A 21798-nucleotide genomic window follows, 5' to 3' on the forward strand; every position below is an offset into this window, starting at 1 on the left:
AATAATCACCCTAAATGTAAATGGTCTGAATGCACCAATCAAAAGACATAGAGTCACTGAATGGATAAAAAACAAGACCCATCTTAATGCTGCCTACAAGAGACTCACTTCAAACCCAAAGAAATACACAGATTAAAAGTGAAGGGATGGAAAAAGATATTTCATGCAACTAATAGTGAGAAAAAACACGAAGTTGCAGTACTTGTATCAGACAAAATAGACTTTAAAACAAAGGAAGTCACAAGAGACAAAGAAGGACATTACATAATGATAAAGAGGTCAGTCCAACAAGAGGATATAACCATTATATCTATGCACCCAACACAGGAGCACCGATATATGTGAAACAAATAGCAAGAGAATTACAGGGGGAAAGAGAATGCAATGCATTCATTTTAGGAGACTTAAATACACCACTTACTCCAAAGGACAGACCAACCAGACAGAAAATAAGTAAGGAGACAGAGGCACTGAACAACAAATTAGAAGAGACAGACCTAGCAGACATCTATGGAACAGTCCACCCAAAAGCAGCAGGATACACATTCTTCGCAAGGGCACATGGAACATTTCAAGAATAGATCATATACTAGGCCACAAAAAAAGCCTCAGTAAATTGTGGAGTATAAGAACAAAGGAAAAACTGAAGGAACAAAACAGCAGCGGAATCACAGAACCCAAGAATGGACTAACAGGTACCAAAGGGAAAGGGACTGGGGAGGATGGGTGGATAGGGAGGGATAAGGGGGGGGAAGAAGAAGGGGGGTATTATGATTAGCATGCATGGGGGGGCTGGGAGAAAGGGGAGGGTTGTACAAGACAGAGAAGATAAGTAGTGATTCTACAACATTTTGCTATGCTGATGGACAGTGACTGTAAAGGGGTTTATAGGGGGAACCTGGTATAGGGGAGAGCCTAGTAAACATAATATTCTTCATGTAAGTGTAGATTAAAGATAACAAAAAAAAAAAAAAAGAGAAGGGGGATTACTCCCTGATAGGATAAAACTAACTGTAAATCAACGATTAATGCATGCTTTAAATATCCTTAATTTTGATCACTTAAAGGGTGTCAGATGATTGGCTATGGATGTACACTTTTCTGATAATATTCCTTTCTCTTAAAAAAAAAAAAAGCAGTTCCTGTGTGGTGACCTCCAATGAGTTCTACACAATGGTATAAAGGGCATATCAAAGTGTGGGCAAAGGGTCTGTTTGTGTTTATACAGAGGATCAAACCCTAATTTGGCTACCCAGAAAATGAACTAAGATATGATATGAAGAACTTCCAACATCAGCACTCTCTGGAAGAGACATACCAGAAAATGATCATCAAAAAACCTTAACAAAGATCCAGGTGATGCTGCAGTTGTAGCTGCATTCATCCCACCGGTTCCTGGACTTGCCATTGGAATGAAGAAGGAGATATCTAAGCTGGCCTGTGCATACAGTAAAACAACAAATTTGAATGGATCTATACTGCTGGAACTCAACCAAGAATTAGGAGAAGTGCAAGTTATAGTGCTCCAAAATCTTACAACTACAGACTATCTACTGTTAAAAGAACATATGGGATGTGAACAGTTCCCAGGAATGGGTTGTTTTAATTTGTCTGATTTCTCTCAGACTGTTCAAGTACAGTTGGACAATATCCATTATATCATAGACAAATTTCACAAATGCCTAGGGTGCCTAACTGGTTTTCTTGGCTTCACTGGAGATGGCTGGTAATTATAGACCTGCTTTGGTTATGTAACTGTATTTCTATTATGTTAATGTGTGTGCACAATTTAATTAGTAGTTTAAAACCTATACATGTTTTAAGTTACTCTACAAGAAGATATGTCAAAGAAATAATCAATCTTCCCATGTTTTCTTCTGTCTGCTACCTCTGTAGCTTTTCTTCTTCCTTCCTAATTACAACCCTTAAATAGAATTCGTGCCTCATATCGAATTCACCGAGTATCATAACTCCTCCAAGTGGTAAAGATACATCAAGACAAATGCTGGGCATAGAAGCCACAGGGCATAAATCTGCAAAGAAGTAAAAAGCTAACCTTTTCAAGCAATATGGCTTCTCTCTCACTTACCAACTTTACATTTCCCTGTATGGCCCCGGAAGATGACTGGTTAGCCAGAGACGGGTAAGATTCCTCAAGGGAGGAACAACCTAAGACAGGCACAGTCGCAGGGGGGCCATCAGGTGAGAAATTGGGGATCAACAGAGGTGAGGCTTAGAACCTCACCCCCTGTTTTGAGAGAAATCTTCTGCATCCGTGGATGTTTTATTGACCTTGTCTAGCTTGGATTAACACATAGTCTACAGGCACACACCTGATCATCTACATTTGCTCTCTTACAGCACTAAACTATGTTTTCTACCTTTATCTTGCATCTACCTACCACTTCAGCATTTTATTTAAAAAAAAATAATAATAATAATAAAGGGAGAAATGTGGGATTCACATATAAATCAAGTATAAAAATCAAATGAATATTCATATTTGACCTGATTGTTTATAGTTCATAATGAGTGATCAAAACTGAAAGTTTCTGTGATGACTGCCCTTGCACTGTTCACCATGTAAGAACTTATTCACTATGCAAGAATTTGGTCACCATGTAAGAACTTGTTCATTATGCTTCAGAAGATTGGAGACTGACGAGAATTAGGCTGGGGGTGGATTAATGATTGTGCATTGAGCATTGACTCCCCTATACAGAATTTTATTGTTGTTAACAACCATTTGATCAATAAATATGAGAGATGCCCTCTCAAAAGAAACCCAAAAAACTATACAATAAATGACAAGAAAATTGATAAATTTTTAAGTGGAAAACAATATTTTTGTGTATACATTGCCCTATATTTGTCTTTACTTTGTGCATACATAAAAACTGCATATCAGTTTAAAAAAATAAAAAATAAATAAAAAGAGCCTCAGAAAATTAAAAATGATTGAAATTGTACCAACCAGCTTCTCAGACCACAAAAGAATGAAACTAGAAATAAATTATGCAAAGAAAAAAAAAACCCCACAAACACATGGAGACTTAACAACATCCTCCTAAATAATCAATAGATCAATGACCAAATAAAAATAGAAATCAAGCAATATATGGAGACAAATGACAATGTTCAACATTGCAAAAATCTGTGGGACGCAGAGAAGGCCGTGCTAAGAGGGAAGTATACTGCAATGCAGGCCTACCTCAGGAAAGAAGAACAATCCCATATGAACAGTCTAAACTCACCATTAACGAAACTATAAAAAGAACAAAGGAGGCCCAAAGTCAGTAGAAGGAGGGACATAACAAAGATTAGAGCAGAAATTTAAAAAATCAAGAAGAATAAAACAATAGAGTCAATGAAAGCAAGAGCTAGTTTTTAGAGAAAATAAACAAAATAAACCCCTGGCCAGACTTAACAAGAAAAAAAGAGAATCTATACACATAAACAGAATCAGAAATGAGAAAGGAAAAATCACTATGGACACCAAAGAAATACAAAGGATTATTAGAGAATATTATGAGAAATTATATGCTAACAAACTGGATAACCTGGAAGAAATGGACAACTTTCTAGAAAAATACAACCTTCCAAGGCTGACCCAGAAAGAAACAAAATCTGAACAGACCAATTACCAGCAACGAAACTGAACTGTTAATCAAAAACTACCTAAGAACAAAACCCCTGAACCAGATGGCTTCACCACTGGATTTTATGAAACATTTAGTGAAGACCTAATACCCAACCTCCTTAAAGTTTTCCAAAAAGTAGAAGAGGAGGGAATACTTCCAAACTCATTCTGTGAGGCCAGCATCACTCTAATACCATAACCAGGCAAAGACACCACAAAAAAAGAAAATTACAGACCAATATCCCTGATGAACATAGATGCAAAAATACTCAACAAAATATTAGCAAACCGAATTCAAAAATACATCAAAAAGATCATCCATCATGATCAAGTAGGATTTATTCCAGGGATGCAAGGATGGTACAATATTTGAAAATCCATCAATATCATCCACCACATCAACAAATAGAAGGACAAAAACCACATGATCATTTCCATAGATGCTGAAAAAGCATTAGACAAAATTCAACACCCATTTATGATAAAACCTCTCACCAAAATGGGTACAGAGGTCAAGTACCTCAACATAATCAGGGCCATATATGACAAACCCACAGCGAACATCATACTTAACAGCGAGAAGCTGAAAGCTTTTCCTTTAAGATCGGGAACAAGACAAGGATGCCCACTCTTCCCGCTTTTATTCAACATAGTTCTGGAGGTCCTATCCATGGCAATCAGACAACACAAAGAAATAAAAGGTATCCAGATAGGTAAGGAAAAGGTTAACCTGTCCCTGTTTGCAGATGACATGATATTGTACATAAAAACCCTAGGAATCCACTCCAAAACTACTAGATCTAATACCTAAATTCAGCAAAGTTGCAGGATAAAAAATTAATACACAGAAATTTGTAGCATTCCTATACACTAATGATAAACTAGCAGAAAGAGAAATCAGGAAAACAATTCCATTCACAATTGCTTCAAAAAGAATAAAATACCTAGGAATAAACCTATCAAAGGAAGTGAAAGACTTATACTCTGAAAACTACAAGACATTCATGAGAGAAATTAAAGAAGATACCAATAAATGGAAATACATCCTGTGCTCATGGATAGGAAGAATTAATATTGCCAAAATGGCCATCCTGCCTAAAGCAATCTACAGATTCGATGTAATCCCTATCAAAATACCAAACTAGAGAAAATCATTCTAAAATTCATATGGAACCACAAAAGACCCCAAATAGCCAAAGCAATCTTGAGAAGGAAGAATAAAGCTGGGGGGATTATGCTCCCCAACTGCAAGCTCTACTACAAAGCCAAAGTAATCAAGACAATTTGATACTGGCACAAGCACAGACCCATGGATCAATGGAACAGAATAGAGAGCCCTGATATAAACCCAAGCATATATGGTCAATTAATATATGATAAAGGAGCCATTGACATACAATGGGGAAATGACAGCCTCTTTAACAACTTGTGCTGGGAAAACTGGACAGCTATATGTAAGAGAATGAAACTGGATTATTGTCTAATGCCATACACAAAAGTAAACTCAAAATGGGTCAAAGACCTGAATGTAAGTCATGAAACCATAAAACTCATAGAAGAAAACATAGGCAAAAATCTCCTGAATATAAACATGAGCAGCTTTTTCCTGAATGCATCTCTTCAGGCAAGGGAAACAAAAGCAAAAATGAACAAATGGGACTATATCAAGCTAAAAAGCTCTGTACAGAAAAGGACACCATCAGTAGAAAAAAAAGGCATCCTACAGTATGGGAAAATGTATTTGTAAATGACATATCTGACAAGGGGTTAACATCCAAAATATATAAAGAACACATGTGCCTCAACAACCAAAAAGCAAATAGCCCTATTAAAAAATGGGCAGAGGATATGAACAGACACTTCTCCAAATAAGAAATTCAGATGGCCAAGAAGACATATGCATCCCTATGTTTATTGCAGCACTGCTTACAACAGCCAAGACATGGAAGCAACCTAAGTGTCCATCAGTAGATGAATGGATATAGAAGATGTGGTACATTCACACAATGGAATACTATTCAGTCATAAGACAGAAAGAAATCCTACCATTTGCAACATGGATGGAGCTACAGGGTATTATGCTCACTGAAATAAGTCAGGCAGAGAAAGACAAATATCAAATGATTTCCCTCATTTGTGGAGTATAACAATGAAGCAAAACTGAAGGAATAAAACAGCAGCAGACTCACAAACTCCAAGAAGGGACTAGCGGTTACCAAAGGGGAGGGTTAGGGGAGGGTGGGTGGAGAGGGAGGGAGAAGGGGATTGAGGAGTATTATGACTAGTACTCATGTTGTGGGGGGGATCGTGGGGAAGACAGTGTAGCACAGAGAAGACAAGTAGTGACTCTGTGGCATCTTACTACACTGATCGACAGTGACTGCAATGGGACGGGGGGGCTTGATAATATGGGTGAATGTCGTAACCACATGCTTTTTCACGTGAAACCTTCATAAGAGTGTATATCAATGATACCTTTAAAAAAAAGAAAATGCCCATCTTCTCAAGATTGGCAGGGGTGGGTGTATCTTTTTTTCTTAATTAAGAAAAATTTGGGGGAGGGATGTTCACAACAGTTTAATCACCTTTCCCAATTTTCACCTCTGCATATTCTGTATAAATACATATTTGACACACAGTGGTGACCAGAGCTTTCACAGAATTTTGTATTCCATTTTCTCACATAACAGAGGCTTTTCCCACTTTATCCAGTCTTCATAATTACTTTTAACAGCTGCATAATTTCATCCTGGATTCATCATTAGATCCCACGCATGTAACCAGTCTAGTGGGTGCACCCTCTTGGCTGGCTGAGAACAGCCTTATTAGATTACGAGGCATCAGGAGGGCTGCCTAGAAGCGCACATTCAGCTCTCTATGCTCTTCAAGTATCTGTCCTGTAGGAGTCTGCAAGGTCAGCTCTGGGAATCAGTGGGCCCATCCCTTGAGGGCAAACACAGTGCTGAGCAATACTAAGCCAGGCAAGTTGTCCCATTTTACACAGCACCTCCTGGCACCTCCAGGCGGTCAAGGGGCCCGGGTGCACTGGAACAACCCAGCATAAGGCACTGAGAGGCTGCACAGCCTCAGTGTCAAAGCACACAATTTGTGCTGGCCCGGTTTCCAACCCGGGGGCCTGTCAGAGGCGTGTTGTAAAAATGATGAATGGCTGTCACATTTCCAAGGCTCCGGGTGATTTAGGGAGCTATTGGCAGGCGCATCACTCCCAGCATGTCAGCCAGTTAATTACTTCCAACTTTATCTTTCTTGTCAACACTTCCTGACAAATTGGCCATTATCTTTTTATTCTACGACAATGAGCACTACTCCTTTTCTGGTGGTGCCTGGAGGTTTTTCTCCTCCTTTCAGCTTCTTCACATCCAGAGTGAAATGAAGAGCTCTGAGAGAGACAATTAAAAAGAAACAATCAGGAAAAGGTGAAGCGGAATAAAAGCAGAGAGGACTGGCAGACTGAACCCAACGGTAATTTTCAATTACTCTGACTCAAAGCAGAGTTGGTATTTTGGGTAAAATCTTGATTTCTTGGCTTCTCAGTGTTCAAAAGCTCTGACTCAGTCTATTATGTGGATGAAGTTGGGAAACAAAAATTACACAAGCTGGCATCTAGTGATTTGGCAACTTTAAACTCTCCACACTTAATTGGATAGGATGTGAGCTAGTCTTCTATTCCATTCAGGAGTTAGGCCACATTATAGAAATACTGATGCCCATTCTGGGATCAGGGAGAAGAAAAAAAATATGCCTAACTTCTTAGCAAGGAAAAGTGGACAGAAGAGGATCACTGTGAATCTGTAACTGGGTTACCAAGATTTAGAGCCAATGAGATGTCCAAAAGAATTTGGAGAGACCAGTGGTGTCATCACTGCTACATTTCATCATTACTGCTGTGTCAGAGGTGGCTGTGTGGCGGAACTCAGCACCTCCTGTATTTCATCAGTTCAAAGATGCACACTTTAACTTCTCTGAATCACGATACAGTTTACATGAGGCTTCAGAGCAGTCACACAGTTTAGCTGCCTGCAGTTTTTCCCACCCCTCTGATAAGTGGTACATAAAAATCAGAGGCAGTTTCTCTAACTCACCATAAGAGTTGTCTCATTCAACCTCAAAGCACTCCTGCAGGGGAGCTCTACGCGGCAGAAGAGCCGAGGCTTACTGATGACCTACAGACACTTCTCCCTTTAGATTGTCTTTGGCTGCAATGAAAGCCCCTCTGTCCTTTTGGACATCTTCAGGAGAAATCCCAGGACTCTTCCCTTCTTACAGCTCACTGACAGCCAGCTTTCTGCACAGAAAAGCAGTTTTCCTTGGGGTTGGTAAGATGCTCTATAAAGGCTAGCTGTTGTACAGTGAACCTGTAGAAGTCTTAAGAGAAATGAATTCACACTCTACTTGTGATTGCTGAGACCTGACCTCCTGGGGCTGGCTGGATGTGAAAGGCCATTCAAGCAAACGGTGAGGCCAAAAGGAAGATACCACCTGTGTTTGTGCTCTGGCCACAAAGTGGGCTCCTCTGCCTGTCTGCTCTTTGCCACCTGGAGCTTCTACAGGGAGTATAGATCCCTAGAGGCACTTAACACTTTTGAAGTCAGCATGAGCAAGGTTTGGAATGTATTTTTGCCAAGCAGTGAGGAGCTTTGAGCAAACCCTCACCCCTCTGGATGGAGTGCTTTTTCTTCTGCAGAGTTGTGAAAAAAGAATAAGACTGTGTACCTTTTCTGGAAGCCACAGGACAACTGTAAACGCAGGACTCACACTCCAAGTGGACACAATAGTGACACCCTGGGAACATGTGTTTAGAATTAAGACAGAGTGGGTTTGTTTATCCACCTAGCCGCTTGCTTGGAGACTCTGAAGCCCAGTCACCCCTGCTGTTAACTGGTCATTCAGGCACAATGGGCTCACTTCTCCAACATTTTGGAAGAATTACAGCCCTCTTTCCCATTAGTGCTACCAAAGTGTGGGCAGCAGCGGTCCAGCCAGCAGGGAAGCTCTGAGGTCCCAGGGTGACTGGGCACAATCTTGTGATCCTGTGCTGCACCGTTGACAGGGGCTGGTCTCTGGCTAAGAGTAATGTTCTGCAATTGTAGTGTAATGGGCATTTGATCCCCCTGTGGGGAGATTTGTTAGGTTGCTGGATAAATTATAGGAATACAGATGCCCAGAATATGGCCGTTTTTATGGGGTCATGTTACTTTCTTCTTAATTGCTACATGTGGCCCCTAAGGCTATGATGAAAGTTAACTGACAGGCCAGTGCAGGTTGAAGTAATCAGATACGCGAGTTACACAGGCCTCCAGAATAAACTGGAGTGGGATAAAACCCTACCCCAAATGTGTTGTGGTCCTCTCGCTCATCTTTTCATATGTAAAGAAGGGGGTGAGGCACCAATTGATGGTTTTCAGGGAGACAAAGTGATTATATAGTAAGGATGCTACCTCCAGTTACTGATTAAAAATAAGGTTGAACCAAATGATTTCAACTCTTCCAGGTCTCACTGTGATTCCATGACTAAGACCCACAGAAGAAAATTGGACTTACGGCATATGAGACTGCAGTGCCTTGCAGTGAAGAGCTTCCCATGACAACACACGAGCAGTGACCATGGACAGAGACTACATCTCCATTAACAGATGTTTATTTAGGGGAAGAGAACCTTCTGTTGAGAATTCATTCCTTCATTTGACAAGTTCCAATTAAGTATGTCTTTTGTCCTAGGCTTTGTGCTAAGTACTAGACACTAGAGCTACTGTGGTATAGCAGACAGATAAGGTCTTTGCTTCCACAGAGCTAACAGTCAATGAGGTACATCACCCAAAACAAACTGAAGTTTAAGTGGTGTGGAGGTAAATACCATGGAGAAAGCAGAGCACTTAGAGAGAGAGTAACATGGGAGACTTTAGATTTGGGTGGGCAGGGAAGGCTTTTCTGATGAGATGATAATTGCATACCTAAATAATGAATACTTCATATTTGCTGGACACCGACTACTCTAAGTGTTTCAGTGCACTATTTAAAAACAAACTTCCTAGCTGAAGTACCAAGTACAGCAAACATACATAGTAAAGTATACATGGTTATAGCTTGATAAGTGATCACAATGTAAAGATACCCTTTTAACTACCACCCAAACCAAGAGACAGAGCACAACACACTGCCAGCATCCCTAATGCAGCCGGGCCTTCTGCCAGTCACAGCTCCCTTCCCATCCCCTCACGCTCATCTGACACCTGACGTAATTGGTTAGTTCTGCTAGGTTTGAACTTCATATAAACATTCAACATTACGTTTGTGCATGTTGGTGTTGCACGCCATGGTTTTTTCTTTCTACTGCTGAAGAGTATTTCACCGTGTGAATACGCCACAATTTATCTTTCTCACTGTTGATGGGCATTTAGGTTGTTTTCAGTTTTTGGCCATGATGAGTGATGTTACTATGGACGTTCTTACACGTGTCTTTGCTGTATGTGTGCTGGCATTTCTGGTGGGAATATATCCAGCACTAGAACTGCTGGGTTACAGGGTATGTTCAGCTTTAGAAGATGCTGAAAAATTGTCCTCTGAAGTGGTTTTATCAATTTACGCTTCCACCAGAAGCGTATGATGATCTCAAATGCTCTACATCTTTGTCAAGATTTTCAGTGTTTTCCTTTTTGGTCATTTTGGTTGGTATGCACTAGCATTTTATAGTTTTAACTTGAATTTCTGTAATGACTGATGAGCTTGAGCAGCTTTTTCATGTTTTTTTGCCTTTTGGATATTCTTCTGTGAAATAAGAAGCTATTCGTATCTCTGGCCAATAGTTAAAGTGGCTACCTTTAAAAAAAATTGTTTGCTAGGAGTCCTACATATACTCTGGATACAGTAATCACAGAGGTATACATTGGAGTTATCTTCTTGGTATCTTCTAATGAACAAAAATGACTCTTTCTATTGCATTTGATAATGTTATCCTGTATAGTTAGTATACCTTTGCTTATCCTGAGATGCTAAAAATAATTCCTTATTGTCTTCTGGAAGCTTCAGTTTGACCTTTCACATTTAGAATTTAAATCTCCTCTGGACTTGAAGTTTGGTGTGTGGTGTGAGGTACAAAGTCTCACAGGCTTCTTCCCCTTTCTTTACCTGGCTGCCCCAGCAGAAGGTACTAGAAAGACTGTCTTATCCTAACTGTTCTGTGGTGCTACCTTGTCATAAATCAAGTGTTCATAAATATGTGGGTCTGTTTCTGGTCACTTAATTCTGCCCCATTTATCTATTTGACTATCCTTATGTCAATACTATACTGCTTTAGATCCTTAATGCAGCTTTATGATAAACTGTAATTTCTAGTAGTATAGTTGATCCAAATTTATTTGTCTTATTCAAAAATGCCTTAGCTATTTTTAGTCCTTTGCTTTATTTAACTTAATCCTCATAAAAATCCTATGATATAAAGTAATAATGACTTTCATCTCCATTTCACAGATTGGTCAACTCAGAGAAGTTGAGTCATTTGCCCAGATTATATAACTTCTAAGTGATGGGAAGGGATAAAAGCCCAGATTTATCTGATTCTAGACCCAAATATTTAAAGTCCTTCATATACAGCCTCCTTCATCCTTAAGCCAGGTGATCCCTTCAGGGCACTTAATATGAATGCAATATAATTTTAAGAAATGTTCATGTTCTAAGTCACCCATTGCCAGTTAAAAATCTTGTCTGACAACTACAAAAAGCCACTTCCTAGTGAGACTCAGGAAAACAAACAAGAGTTAAAAAGCTTCTTGGATTCCTTCCACAACCCCCTCTGTCTCCAGAGTAACAATCACATCCCTCACATGGACTCTTAAGGCCTCTGAGGCCTGGCTCCCCTCCACCTTTCCAGCTTTAACTGTCACTATTAAGCCATGCTCAACGACTTCTATTCTCCCAGTAAGCCAAGCTGCACCTTTGCTCAGAATGCCCTCTCCCCCTCCTTTTTCTTTACAACCTGGTACCACTTGCCTTGGGAGGCCATTCAGAACCTCATCTGGTTGGGCACTTCTCTTCCTCTGAGTCCTCTATTTCAGCATGCCACACTGTCCTAGAGTTCCGCTGTCTGTCTCTCCAACTAGACTTCAGGGCACTTGAGGCTGGGCCGGCACTGTCACCATGTTCTGTAATGAGCAAGCTAGTGAACAGAACAGATGTTTGCTACAAAGTCCTGAGAGAGATTAGAGACACACTTTTTTGCTAAGTACTATAAGTAAATAGTAGACTCTTGAGAGGAGGTCTGAGGGAAAAGAATTCTAATGTACCCAGGATGTACTCTTTGGGAGAAGTGGCACATTAGAAGGCATAGGGAGGTGATGGAAATACCTTCTGTGATGGACTTGGGCTTGCAGGTGAGATAGAAATAGGACTGAATGACAGCAGCGTCAAGTGTCAAAGGACTATATATATAGTAAGGCAAGCTGTGACTCACTAAAAGACTTCAGAAGAAGTGAAAGATTGCCATGAAGTATACAATTTAACAACAAGGCAGGTTCTTCTGAGATGTATTCATTCAACAAACTGAGAGTCTGGTTCTCAGGGGAGCCATTTCTCTCTCACCAATTTTGAAAGCAACACTTTAAGAATAGGGGGAGGAATACATTAGAAAAAGAGGAGTCTCTTCAACAGGGATATTTTCAAGAAAATAAGGCATGCCCATCCCATCTGGGTAGAAGGAGAGACCATCCCTAGGTCTTTCCCAGCTCTGTAATCCCCAGGCTGCTTGAATGCGGTCCAGTTCATTGTGCCAACCCAACGCAGTGTAGCCCACATTGTGAAGTCTGGGAATTTCCAATTTAAGTAAAAGCTCAGAGGCTTTTCTCACTAAGAATATAAGTTTTGTTTTCAAAACATCTTTCCCAGGAGCACCAAGCTGATTCTTTTAAACTACCAGCAACATGGATAAAGGGAAAAACTACAAAGTGTCCAAAAGGTTTTCACCTTTTCTCAGTTAATTCCCATTTTTATGGTCACTTTGTTACTGAAGGGTGGAGAGAGGATTAAAAGCCTCTCAGAGAATGGAGAACCGCTCCAGTCCTGGCTTCCTCTACTAGTTTAGCTGTACTCAAACAAGGATTTACTTCCCCTTCTCTTAGAAATTCAAAATCCAGGACATCACAGGATTGTGGACCTTGTGAAGGATAGATAATCTTCTGGCATAAGAAACACTCTTAATTAGTTTTTTCTTTTTTCAAAATTTTGGGGGGTTTATTGACATTTGGGCAATTTAGATGATCTAAGAAAATCTTCAAATAAGAAAAGCTTTTGTCTCCAACTTATGCTTTACTTAGAAATAAGTTTCCAGAAATATAAATGTCAGAGCATAGGCAGTTGTGCTAAAAGCTAGATGCTTCTGATCCAAACTATCTTTCTTAGAAAGGATTGCTACATAGGTTGCAGATATGAATGATTGATTCATTTTCTGCCCAGATATAAAAATCTATTCATAACATTTTCCTGTTTGGGCAGGGGAAGTGACTACGGGGACGAACAAACAAAAAGCTGGCTGGGAATCCAAAAAGCTCCACTATTCCATGATGTTTTCTCTGTGACGTTGCCATAGAGAAGCTCTAAGACAGCAGGGGCACATGTGATGTTACCTATGACTGTACGGCACATGGCACTTCTGTGGCACACGGTTTAAGCTCAGTGTCATTTGATGGCCAGGAGACCAACTTGAAGGTCCTCATGGACTTTAACAGACCCTATTGGATGCAGACAGCTGGGGCCAGGTTCACATTAGTGAAACGAACTCCATGTTGCTAAGACTGTAGTGCCCGGCTGGGCTAGATATTTGCCAACAGAGAGCAGGGGTTGCTGAGAGTGCCAATTCTAAACAGACTCTTCTGAGCAGAATGACAAGTTGCCATAGGGTGCCCGCAACATCCTCACCCCTTCAGGCAAAGGAGAATAGGGAGGTGAGAAAACACACCCTTATCCACCTGACCCACTGATGCTTTTTGATTCAGGGGGAAAAAATGTCTTTGCTAACTCTAGCTGCCTGAACAGAAATGACTTTCCAAGAAGCTAGAAGCCGTGCCCTGAAAAGGACTCTGGGAGATCTGAGGGTTGACAGGCATCAGGTTTGTGTGTGAAGGATCCACACTGAATGGCAACAGTTCAAGAACTACTTCAGTGGCTCCAAAACATGGAAATGGCAAAAGTTCCAAAGACAGACTTACTGTTTAATGACAGAGGGACCTTTGTATACATTCTGAGTGAAAGCTAATTTCAGGGATTTAAGATTTGCTGAAATCCCAGGTATTTTCCATTTGTTTTCAAAGGAAGTGTCCTTCAAATACAGTATACAAAAATTTACAATAGCCCTATTTTCAGGAATATATAATATTTAGAGCATAAAGAATAATTTCAGATTTTTGCAAACTATATTGCATAGGAAGAGGGGAACTGGACTCCAGATATGGGTTTACTAGGTGATAGGGACTCTTTTCTCTATGGTTTAATATGTTTTCCATGTTTTGAACCCTGGGCAAAGGATGGGCCTGTTCCCTGTTTTATCTAAAAACTGACAGAAGTGTGGGTGACCATTTCAAAACCATGTCCAGCAGTCTTGAATTTTCATCCCTATTCTGTGACATATCCTTGCCATATGTCAAGTATGAAAAGCTAGTAACGGCCGATTCTTTAATGAAGGAGAAAATATGTAAAAAAAAATTAAAAAGACAACTAAGCAAATCCTGTGGATACAAACTACAAAGCCTTTTTTTGCTTCCTAGGAGGTTTACTCTATCCTTCTATTTCTAGAGCTTTTTCTAAATTGGATATTTTCAAATATGAGAAAAGTGTTAGATCAGATCAAATCAGATTTTGTAAAACACTGCATGATGATCAGAGAAAGGAAAAACCAGCCCTGTTCAAAGCATTTTCAGCAGGATGACAAAACATACCAGATCCTTGCACAAACAGCATGGATTACATTAACAGGCCTCCCTGGGTGAGCGGAGGACCTTATTCCCAAATCTCTTTGCCTACCTTACACTTACCCCAAGGTTATATAACCTTTAGAATGGAATTGGAAATTCTTCTGACCCTGCCCTGCTTGCTGAGAGAGCCGAGCCAGTGGCTGGCAAGGGTATAATCAAAGAGGTGAAACTGGAAACACACAAATTCAGTCCTCTTGTCTCAACCCAGAGACTGCGCAGGCAGAAAGACAGACTCACCCCTGCCTCCCTCCTCCCTTCCTCTGGCCTAAGTTTACGCTGACTTCACCCAAAAGGCACCTAACCCTCCCAGAAGAGCTGGGAGGGGCTAACGGACCATGCCTGGACCTGGGGGCTGGAGGTGCGGGCAGCATACCGTATTTAAGATGCTGAGTTTGTAGAGCACTCAGCTTGGGAAGGGACGATAGGATACTCAATTGAGCAGCACTTTTGGAAACTCAAGTTTTGAGAAAGGCTAAGCAAGAGCAAGCAAAGGCAGAAAACAACGGAGTGGTGAGCACATCAAGAGGGAAAGTGTAAGGCTGGAATGTGCTGCAGCTTTGCGAACCTCCACTGAGCACACCTAGATTCCCTCAAAGGAAGATCTTTTTCATCCAGGCCCACGAAAGATGATGAAAAAGACCTTCTCAGCTGTGACCTGGCTCTGCATTTTCATTGTGGCTTTTGTCAGCCACCCCGTGTGGCCACAGAAGCCCCCTAAGCGCAAGACACCCACACAGCTCAAAGTGGCCACCTGCTGTGAGGAGGTGAAGGAGCTCAAGGCCCAGATGGCCAATCTAAGCAGTCTGTTGAGTGAAGTGAGCCAGAAGCAGGAGAGGGACTGGGTCAGCGTGGTCATGCAGGTGATGGAACTGGAGAGCAACACCAAGCGCATGGAGTCCCGGCTCACAGATGCTGAGAGCAAGTACTCCGAAATGAATAACCAGATTGACATTATGCAGCTGCAGGCGGCTCAGACTGTCACTCAGACCTCGGCAGGTAAGGAGAATGTGTCCTCACGCTGCTCACCCTGCTCCCCGGAAAACAGCCAAGTGTGTTCTGTCTGTAGCATTGTTTCTCGGTAACTGGGTTGTCAGGATGATTACTGGGAGTTCTTCTGGAGTATACTTTCCTGTGTACATGCCACCAGCTCTATTTTCTCCTTAGTGAAGGCTTACGGAATTCTTCTTTTGGCATCTAATATTTTGTAAATTTACCCAATACCTGCATTTCCCTTTATTCACACAATATTTGAGCATTGTGAAGGTTATGAATTACCGAGAGATTATATGGTTTGCCCAAAGTGACACAGCAAGTCCTAGAAACAGAATTCAAGTCTTTGTGATTGGTCCATGTCCTTACCCAGAGCTGACAGGCTATACCCTCAGTCTCAAGGAAGCAGGAATGAACAGCAAAACTGACATCTATTGCTTTGGAAGCACTTTACTGAACACAGTTCTCTCATGTCCCTAAGATTTAGTACAATGGGCACTAAAGGAATTTTGTGTCCTCTCTTTTCTCAGTGGCTTGGAATTAAGTATACACTGTCTAGAGCCATTTAAAGAACTCTTTTGAGTTCAGGAAAGGTGAGGCTCCTCAAATTTCCTGAATTCTGATATTTCTATTTTTTCCCCTGATATCAAATAAAGTTCTCCCCAATAAGACAGGAGATAAGGCAGTGCAATGGTGAAATCTGGATTTTCAGTAGGTCAAAAATAAGACACATTTAATGTTTTCTTTGGCAAAATGGCTTTCTAGTTAGCTTGGCTCAGATGGGCCAAGGTGAATTTATTGTTCAGAGAGAACTCTGATTTTCTGAGATTATCAGGAAAGTGTTAGTTGTAAGGAGCATATCCTATGGTTATGTCCATTCTTGCTGATATAGAAACTTTTTGGTCACATTATAAACCAAGTCAAGAACAAAGTACAGAGTAAGTCACTGGTTATACTCAGCTCAAATGAACAAAAAGTGTTAACATGAAATAAAGCTTAAAAATGAAGCTTAAATCAACATGCATAAAACACTAAGCATGTACTTCCTGGTCCTCAGTTCAGGACTAGAAAGGTATTTGCATCCATTTTCCAGACAAGTGAGTCCTGACTTGGTCTCTGAGATGAAACCAGATACATGGAAGACCAGGCCAGGCAGAAGAATCTGACCCTGCTACTTCCCGCTCCCCAAACAGGGGTCTTCTCACCTGTCAGTAGGCAGTTTCCTGCGGCCAAGTGCAGCTCTCCTGCTGGGCCTGGACATCTTCCTCATTTTTCTTCTCTATTACCAGGTGCTGGGTGACCCTTACACTTTGTAAGCAGACAGCCCCAGGAGAAAGCAGGAAGCTGCTGCTTTCCTCAGTAATAGGAAGTGAAGAACTCTGATGGAGAGAAGGCCAGCGACTCCCCTCTCCCTCCCACATGTGCTCTGCCTGGGACAGTTCCCACAGCAGAAGTGCTATCAATTGCAATCTGTGCTCTTCTTGAAAGCTCAGTGCAGCCCCCCGCCCCACTCCCCCCAGGGATCGCAAGACACAGAGGGCAGGAAGCATCTCCTGGGCAGGGAGAGTCCTCTGAATCCTTTCAGGAAAGGCTGTCTCTTCCATATTCACAACAATGACATTCAGACAAAATCTGACAGAAAGCAGTAGCCCCAGGGTAGCTAAGGAAGCATTTAAATTAACCCCAGAGTGAAAACAAGCCTGTGCAATGCTCTCATTTCCTTTTTAAAATAATGTTGGCAGGGAAGTCCTCCAAGAGCGCTTGTACTTTCATTTGAGATTAGTGTTAGAATAAGGTGGGGGATAAGATTATAAAACCTATTTAGGGTCCTAGTAGGCAATAACCATTATCTCTGAAAAACAACAAAAACAAACAAACCACGAAACAACAAATTAGATCCTATGAGATACTCGTAGCTTATTCGGTAATAGAGGCTGGCTGTCCCAGAGGTTGAAATTTAAACAGGAGCATCTGTCACATGACTCTCATACATTGTAATGTTTCTAGAATTCATGGCCTAGAACTACAGCAAGATAATTTACTTCTGAGTTAACCTGAAACCATCTGTTCGACGCTACCAAGGTGAAGGGCTTCCCCATCCTGCAGCCCCACCACAAGTGAAGCCAAAACACACTCCCTCTTCTTCTCCTGATGCCATGTCTCCAAAACCCAGACATTGTCTAGTAAAGAACACTCATGTGAATTTTGTGGTAATAATGAAGTCTCAGTTTTTAAACTTTCAATTTAGATGCAGCTGAAATGCCTGCTTGCTACAGAACCCCAGGGTTTGGATGCCAACTCCTATCTGTGGTTTGCCCCTTTTGTAGATGCCATCTATGACTGCTCGTCTCTCTACCAGAAGAACTATCGCATCTCTGGAGTGTATAAGCTTCCTCCGGATGACTTCCTGGGCAGCCCTGAGCTGGAGGTGAGGCCATCACAACCCAGTGCCCACGTTCCATCATCTGTCCTCCACCCCCTCCGAGGGCTGGGAACAGCAGGGCTGGTTACAGTCTAAAGGTAAAGGAACTCAAGGCAGAGAAGCAAACATCAAATACCAGAGCTATCCAAACATTCAATTTATGGAGGAAAAAAAATCCAGTCATTTGTTTTGCCCCTTCAAATCACTATCCAATACCAAACTGTCTAACATCGATTAGATAATTTTATAACCACACTTAACTAGTTGAAATCTCCTGCCAAGTTCTAGAGCAGCTGCTCTCTGGGAGAGGATAACAGAGGTTAGGTGTAGAGGCATTACCAGGAGTGCCTGAACTTTCTTCCCTTCCAACTACGTGCACTCACCCCCTCCTCAGTGCTGATAATTCTTCCTCTGCAAACCACCTTGCCCCAGCTTGCCAGCACGTGGGTAGTACCGCCGCCAGAGGGAGCCTAGGTGACAATGGAAGTGCATGCATCCACTGCCTCTGGGGGAGGGGAGAAAGGTGCTGAGGCCTGCCCTCGCCCTCCTGCCGCCTCGCCTCTGTGGGTCCCTGACCAGAATATCCTCTCTGCTCCAGGTGTTCTGTGACATGGAGACATCAGGGGGTGGCTGGACCACCATTCAGAGACGAAAGAGTGGCCTTGTCTCCTTCTACCGGGACTGGAAGCAGTACAAACAGGGCTTTGGCAGCACCCGTGGGGACTTCTGGCTGGGGAATGAACACATCCACCGGCTCTCTAGACGGCCAACTCGGCTACGTGTGGAGCTGGAGGTGAGCACAAGGCCTGGGTCCCCAGGACTGGATCAGGCTGCCACATACAACTGTGCACAGCTATAGGGATGTCATTCCTATTCTTATTCACCATAGGCTTATATGTTTATTACAGTGGTTTTTCTGCAGGTTGTAGTACAGTTGAGGAAGAATATGTTTTTCTCCTATTTTTCACAAAAGTGAGGCTGCAGATACACAAGAAGCTGGACTTAGCTCAAAGCAGAGTAACCCAACAGTTAGCTGGACTAACCACTGGCCCGGGACATGAGGTCCTCTATGTGCAAATCTTACTGGTTGGTAACTCTCATCAAAGACCTTGAAGCATCAATATATTCTCAAATTACTCTATGGCATCTCTGAGTAGGACACGACAAAACCACACATCTACACGTCACAGATAGGGAAGTGAGGGGATACAGAGAGACTAATCAAGGCCATATGGTGACTCAGGAGAGAAGTCTGACTTAGGACCCTTGTTTTCTGATTCCCAGGTAAGTGTGGTAAACTAGAGGTAAACAAGTAATAAAGTCTTACTAGACTCCCAGCAGTAAAAAGTTGTATGGCTGTGGGATGGAGAGAGAGAAGAGGTACAGGGGGATATGAAATGAAGCCCTGGCCACAGTTTTCTAAGGCTCTGCCTCCTCCCTCTCAGGACTGGGAGGGCAACATGCGCTATGCTGAGTACAGCCACTTTATTTTGGGCAATGAACTAAACAGCTATCGCCTCTTCCTGGGGAACTACAGTGGGAACGTGGGGAATGATGCCCTCATCTATCATAACAGCACAGCCTTCAGCACCAAGGACAAGGACAATGACAACTGCTTAGACAAGTGCGCCCAGCTACGCAAAGGTGAGATTTAAGGGTGCGGGCAAGTTCAGGTATAAGCCCACAGTCCCACTTGAGGAGAAAGGCTGAATTTCTAACTGCACAGTTGGTGTTCTGGCTTTTGCACTTCTTGTTGACATTGCCATAATTGCTTAGCTACCGTTAAAAAAACAAATCCCTGATGTCCGGTCTCTCAGCTATTTCCCAGGGGAGGATGAACTCTGCTTACTAGCACTGCTGTTTTTTTGTGCCAGGTGGATACTGGTACAACTGCTGCACAGACTCCAACCTCAATGGCATTTACTACCGCCTTGGAGAGCACAACCAGCACCTGGATGGCATCACCTGGTATGGCTGGCATGGGTCTACCTACTCCCTCAAACGGGTAGAGATGAAAATACGCCCAGAAGACTTCAAGCCCTAAAAGGAGGCCTGCTGTGGAGCAGGGCTAGAGAAATTGGGACAAATGGAGGCTGGGCAAGGGCAGAGGAGAGGAAGAGAATACAGAAAGGGGAGGGGCCTATACTCTCCACTGAGAGAGTAAGTCTCTGAGAAGCACGATAAATTATACATACCCAGGATGTTACTGTCAACGGGATGAAGCTTTTAGACACAATGGGTCCTGACACACACACTTCTCAGGAGGCGGCCCTGAGGGGGCTCTTTCTGCCAGTGATCCCTATCATGGCAGCAACTTCTCCTTTCTACACGATTTTCCTGTGAAATAATTTTCTCTATTTACTTTATGGCCGAGGTTATGTGAGGGCAGAAAACAAATCCCTTTGCTAAAAAGAACCATATTATTTTGATTCTCAAGGAGAGGCCTTGGGGTGGTAGAGAAAGGTGTGAAAGAAGGTGGTGGAGTAGAGGAGTTTCTATTTTTAAATCCAGTGAAATTACTTTCAGTCTACACTTTTTTTTTTAAGACAAAAATTGTTCTGCTGGAGGTGAACTGACCCAGGCTGGAGTTGCTTGGAGGAAACTTGAGGGCACTGGGCCTTGCATCTGTCCTTGAAGCACCTCCCCTTCACGGCCTCAGTCAGGGTACAGCACTGGCAGACACACAGTGGGTCTAGCAGTGGCTGGGGAGCTCCAAGTGGAGCTGGGGGAAAGTCACTTGCGCATGCTTGCACAAAACTTCTTTAAAATATTCAATATTTTAGTCAACATAGATATATTTACTTTTATTTACTTTATAAGGAAAGAGCTCAAAGAGCTTCCTTTTTTATCTTGTCTATAAAAAATGGCTGAAGAAGGGAGGTAGATTACACTATGGTTAATAATTCATGCTGTACATATGCATTTTGCTTTGTAAGAAAAATTGTAGTTTGATTTATACATTCAGTTTCTTTTCCTTCTACAATAAACTCTTTTAAAACTTGTTTTTCAATTATTACCATTACCATTTATTTAGAGTATGGCAAGAAGTTTAACTGAAAAACCAGAGGGTCACCAGTGAGAAAGAGTCTTGCGGTCTTCAGGGAAACCAAAGGAGAAGCAGGAAGCCAAAACGAAAAAACGAGGGCCAAAAAGGGCAGCAGCCATTGGAAGGGGTCAGATACTGGCCCACCCACCTAATCCTGACAGAGGCCAAAGTCATCACTTGGCTTCAAAATACTTTTTATATTTACACAATTGAGTAACTTAGGTATGAACTTTTTGTGACAAGGTTAATGTTGGAAAAAAAAATGTTACCATAAAAAACAAAAAACCAAGACTTAAAGTCAGCCTCTGTGGTTGACCTCACCTTCTGGGAAAATTTCTCAGAGAGTTGGGTAGAGGGAGAGGGGAGAGCAGCTATTAAAGAACAGAGTATTCCCAGACACTAACCCACAGTGGTGCATATACTGACTGTAACTACAACTTGTAAAGTGCCTCTCTGGTGCTACTGATGGATACCAAGGACTCAGAGACCGTCACAACACAATCTGTGACCTCAAAGAGGGCAGAACCATCCAGAACTGGGAGACCTCAGTGTCACTCCTGAAGGTAAAGAACATTTGGTTCTGACCATATCCTCTAAGACACATGAGAAGAGAAGTTCCCAAAAGTATGAAAAAGATTAGGCTTGACAGGCAGTTAGAGCTGCATGTCCATTTAGTAAGCACTGGCTGTTTTGTATCTTTAATTCTATAGATGTCTCAATC

At 42.0% G+C, this 21798-nt stretch overlaps 2 protein-coding genes across 6 annotated transcripts in view; one reads left to right on the plus strand and one right to left on the minus strand.

Moving 5' to 3' along the window:
- MTOR (mechanistic target of rapamycin kinase) overlaps window positions 1-21798 on the minus strand; it is a 133187-nt gene that overhangs the window by 50608 nt on the left and 60781 nt on the right. The window lies entirely within an intron of this gene.
- ANGPTL7 (angiopoietin like 7) lies at window positions 14965-21033 on the plus strand. The gene is made up of 5 exons (XM_017649971.3): window positions 14965-15615; window positions 17937-18037; window positions 18630-18824; window positions 19477-19675; window positions 19906-21033. Exons 1-5 carry the CDS (start codon window positions 15246-15248, stop codon window positions 20073-20075), a joined length of 1035 nt encoding a protein of 344 aa, XP_017505460.1. The 5' UTR covers window positions 14965-15245; the 3' UTR covers window positions 20076-21033.

This window comes from Manis javanica, chromosome 4 (genome assembly GCF_040802235.1).
Source record: "Manis javanica isolate MJ-LG chromosome 4, MJ_LKY, whole genome shotgun sequence".
In the NCBI taxonomy this organism is placed as follows: domain Eukaryota; kingdom Metazoa; phylum Chordata; class Mammalia; order Pholidota; family Manidae; genus Manis; species Manis javanica.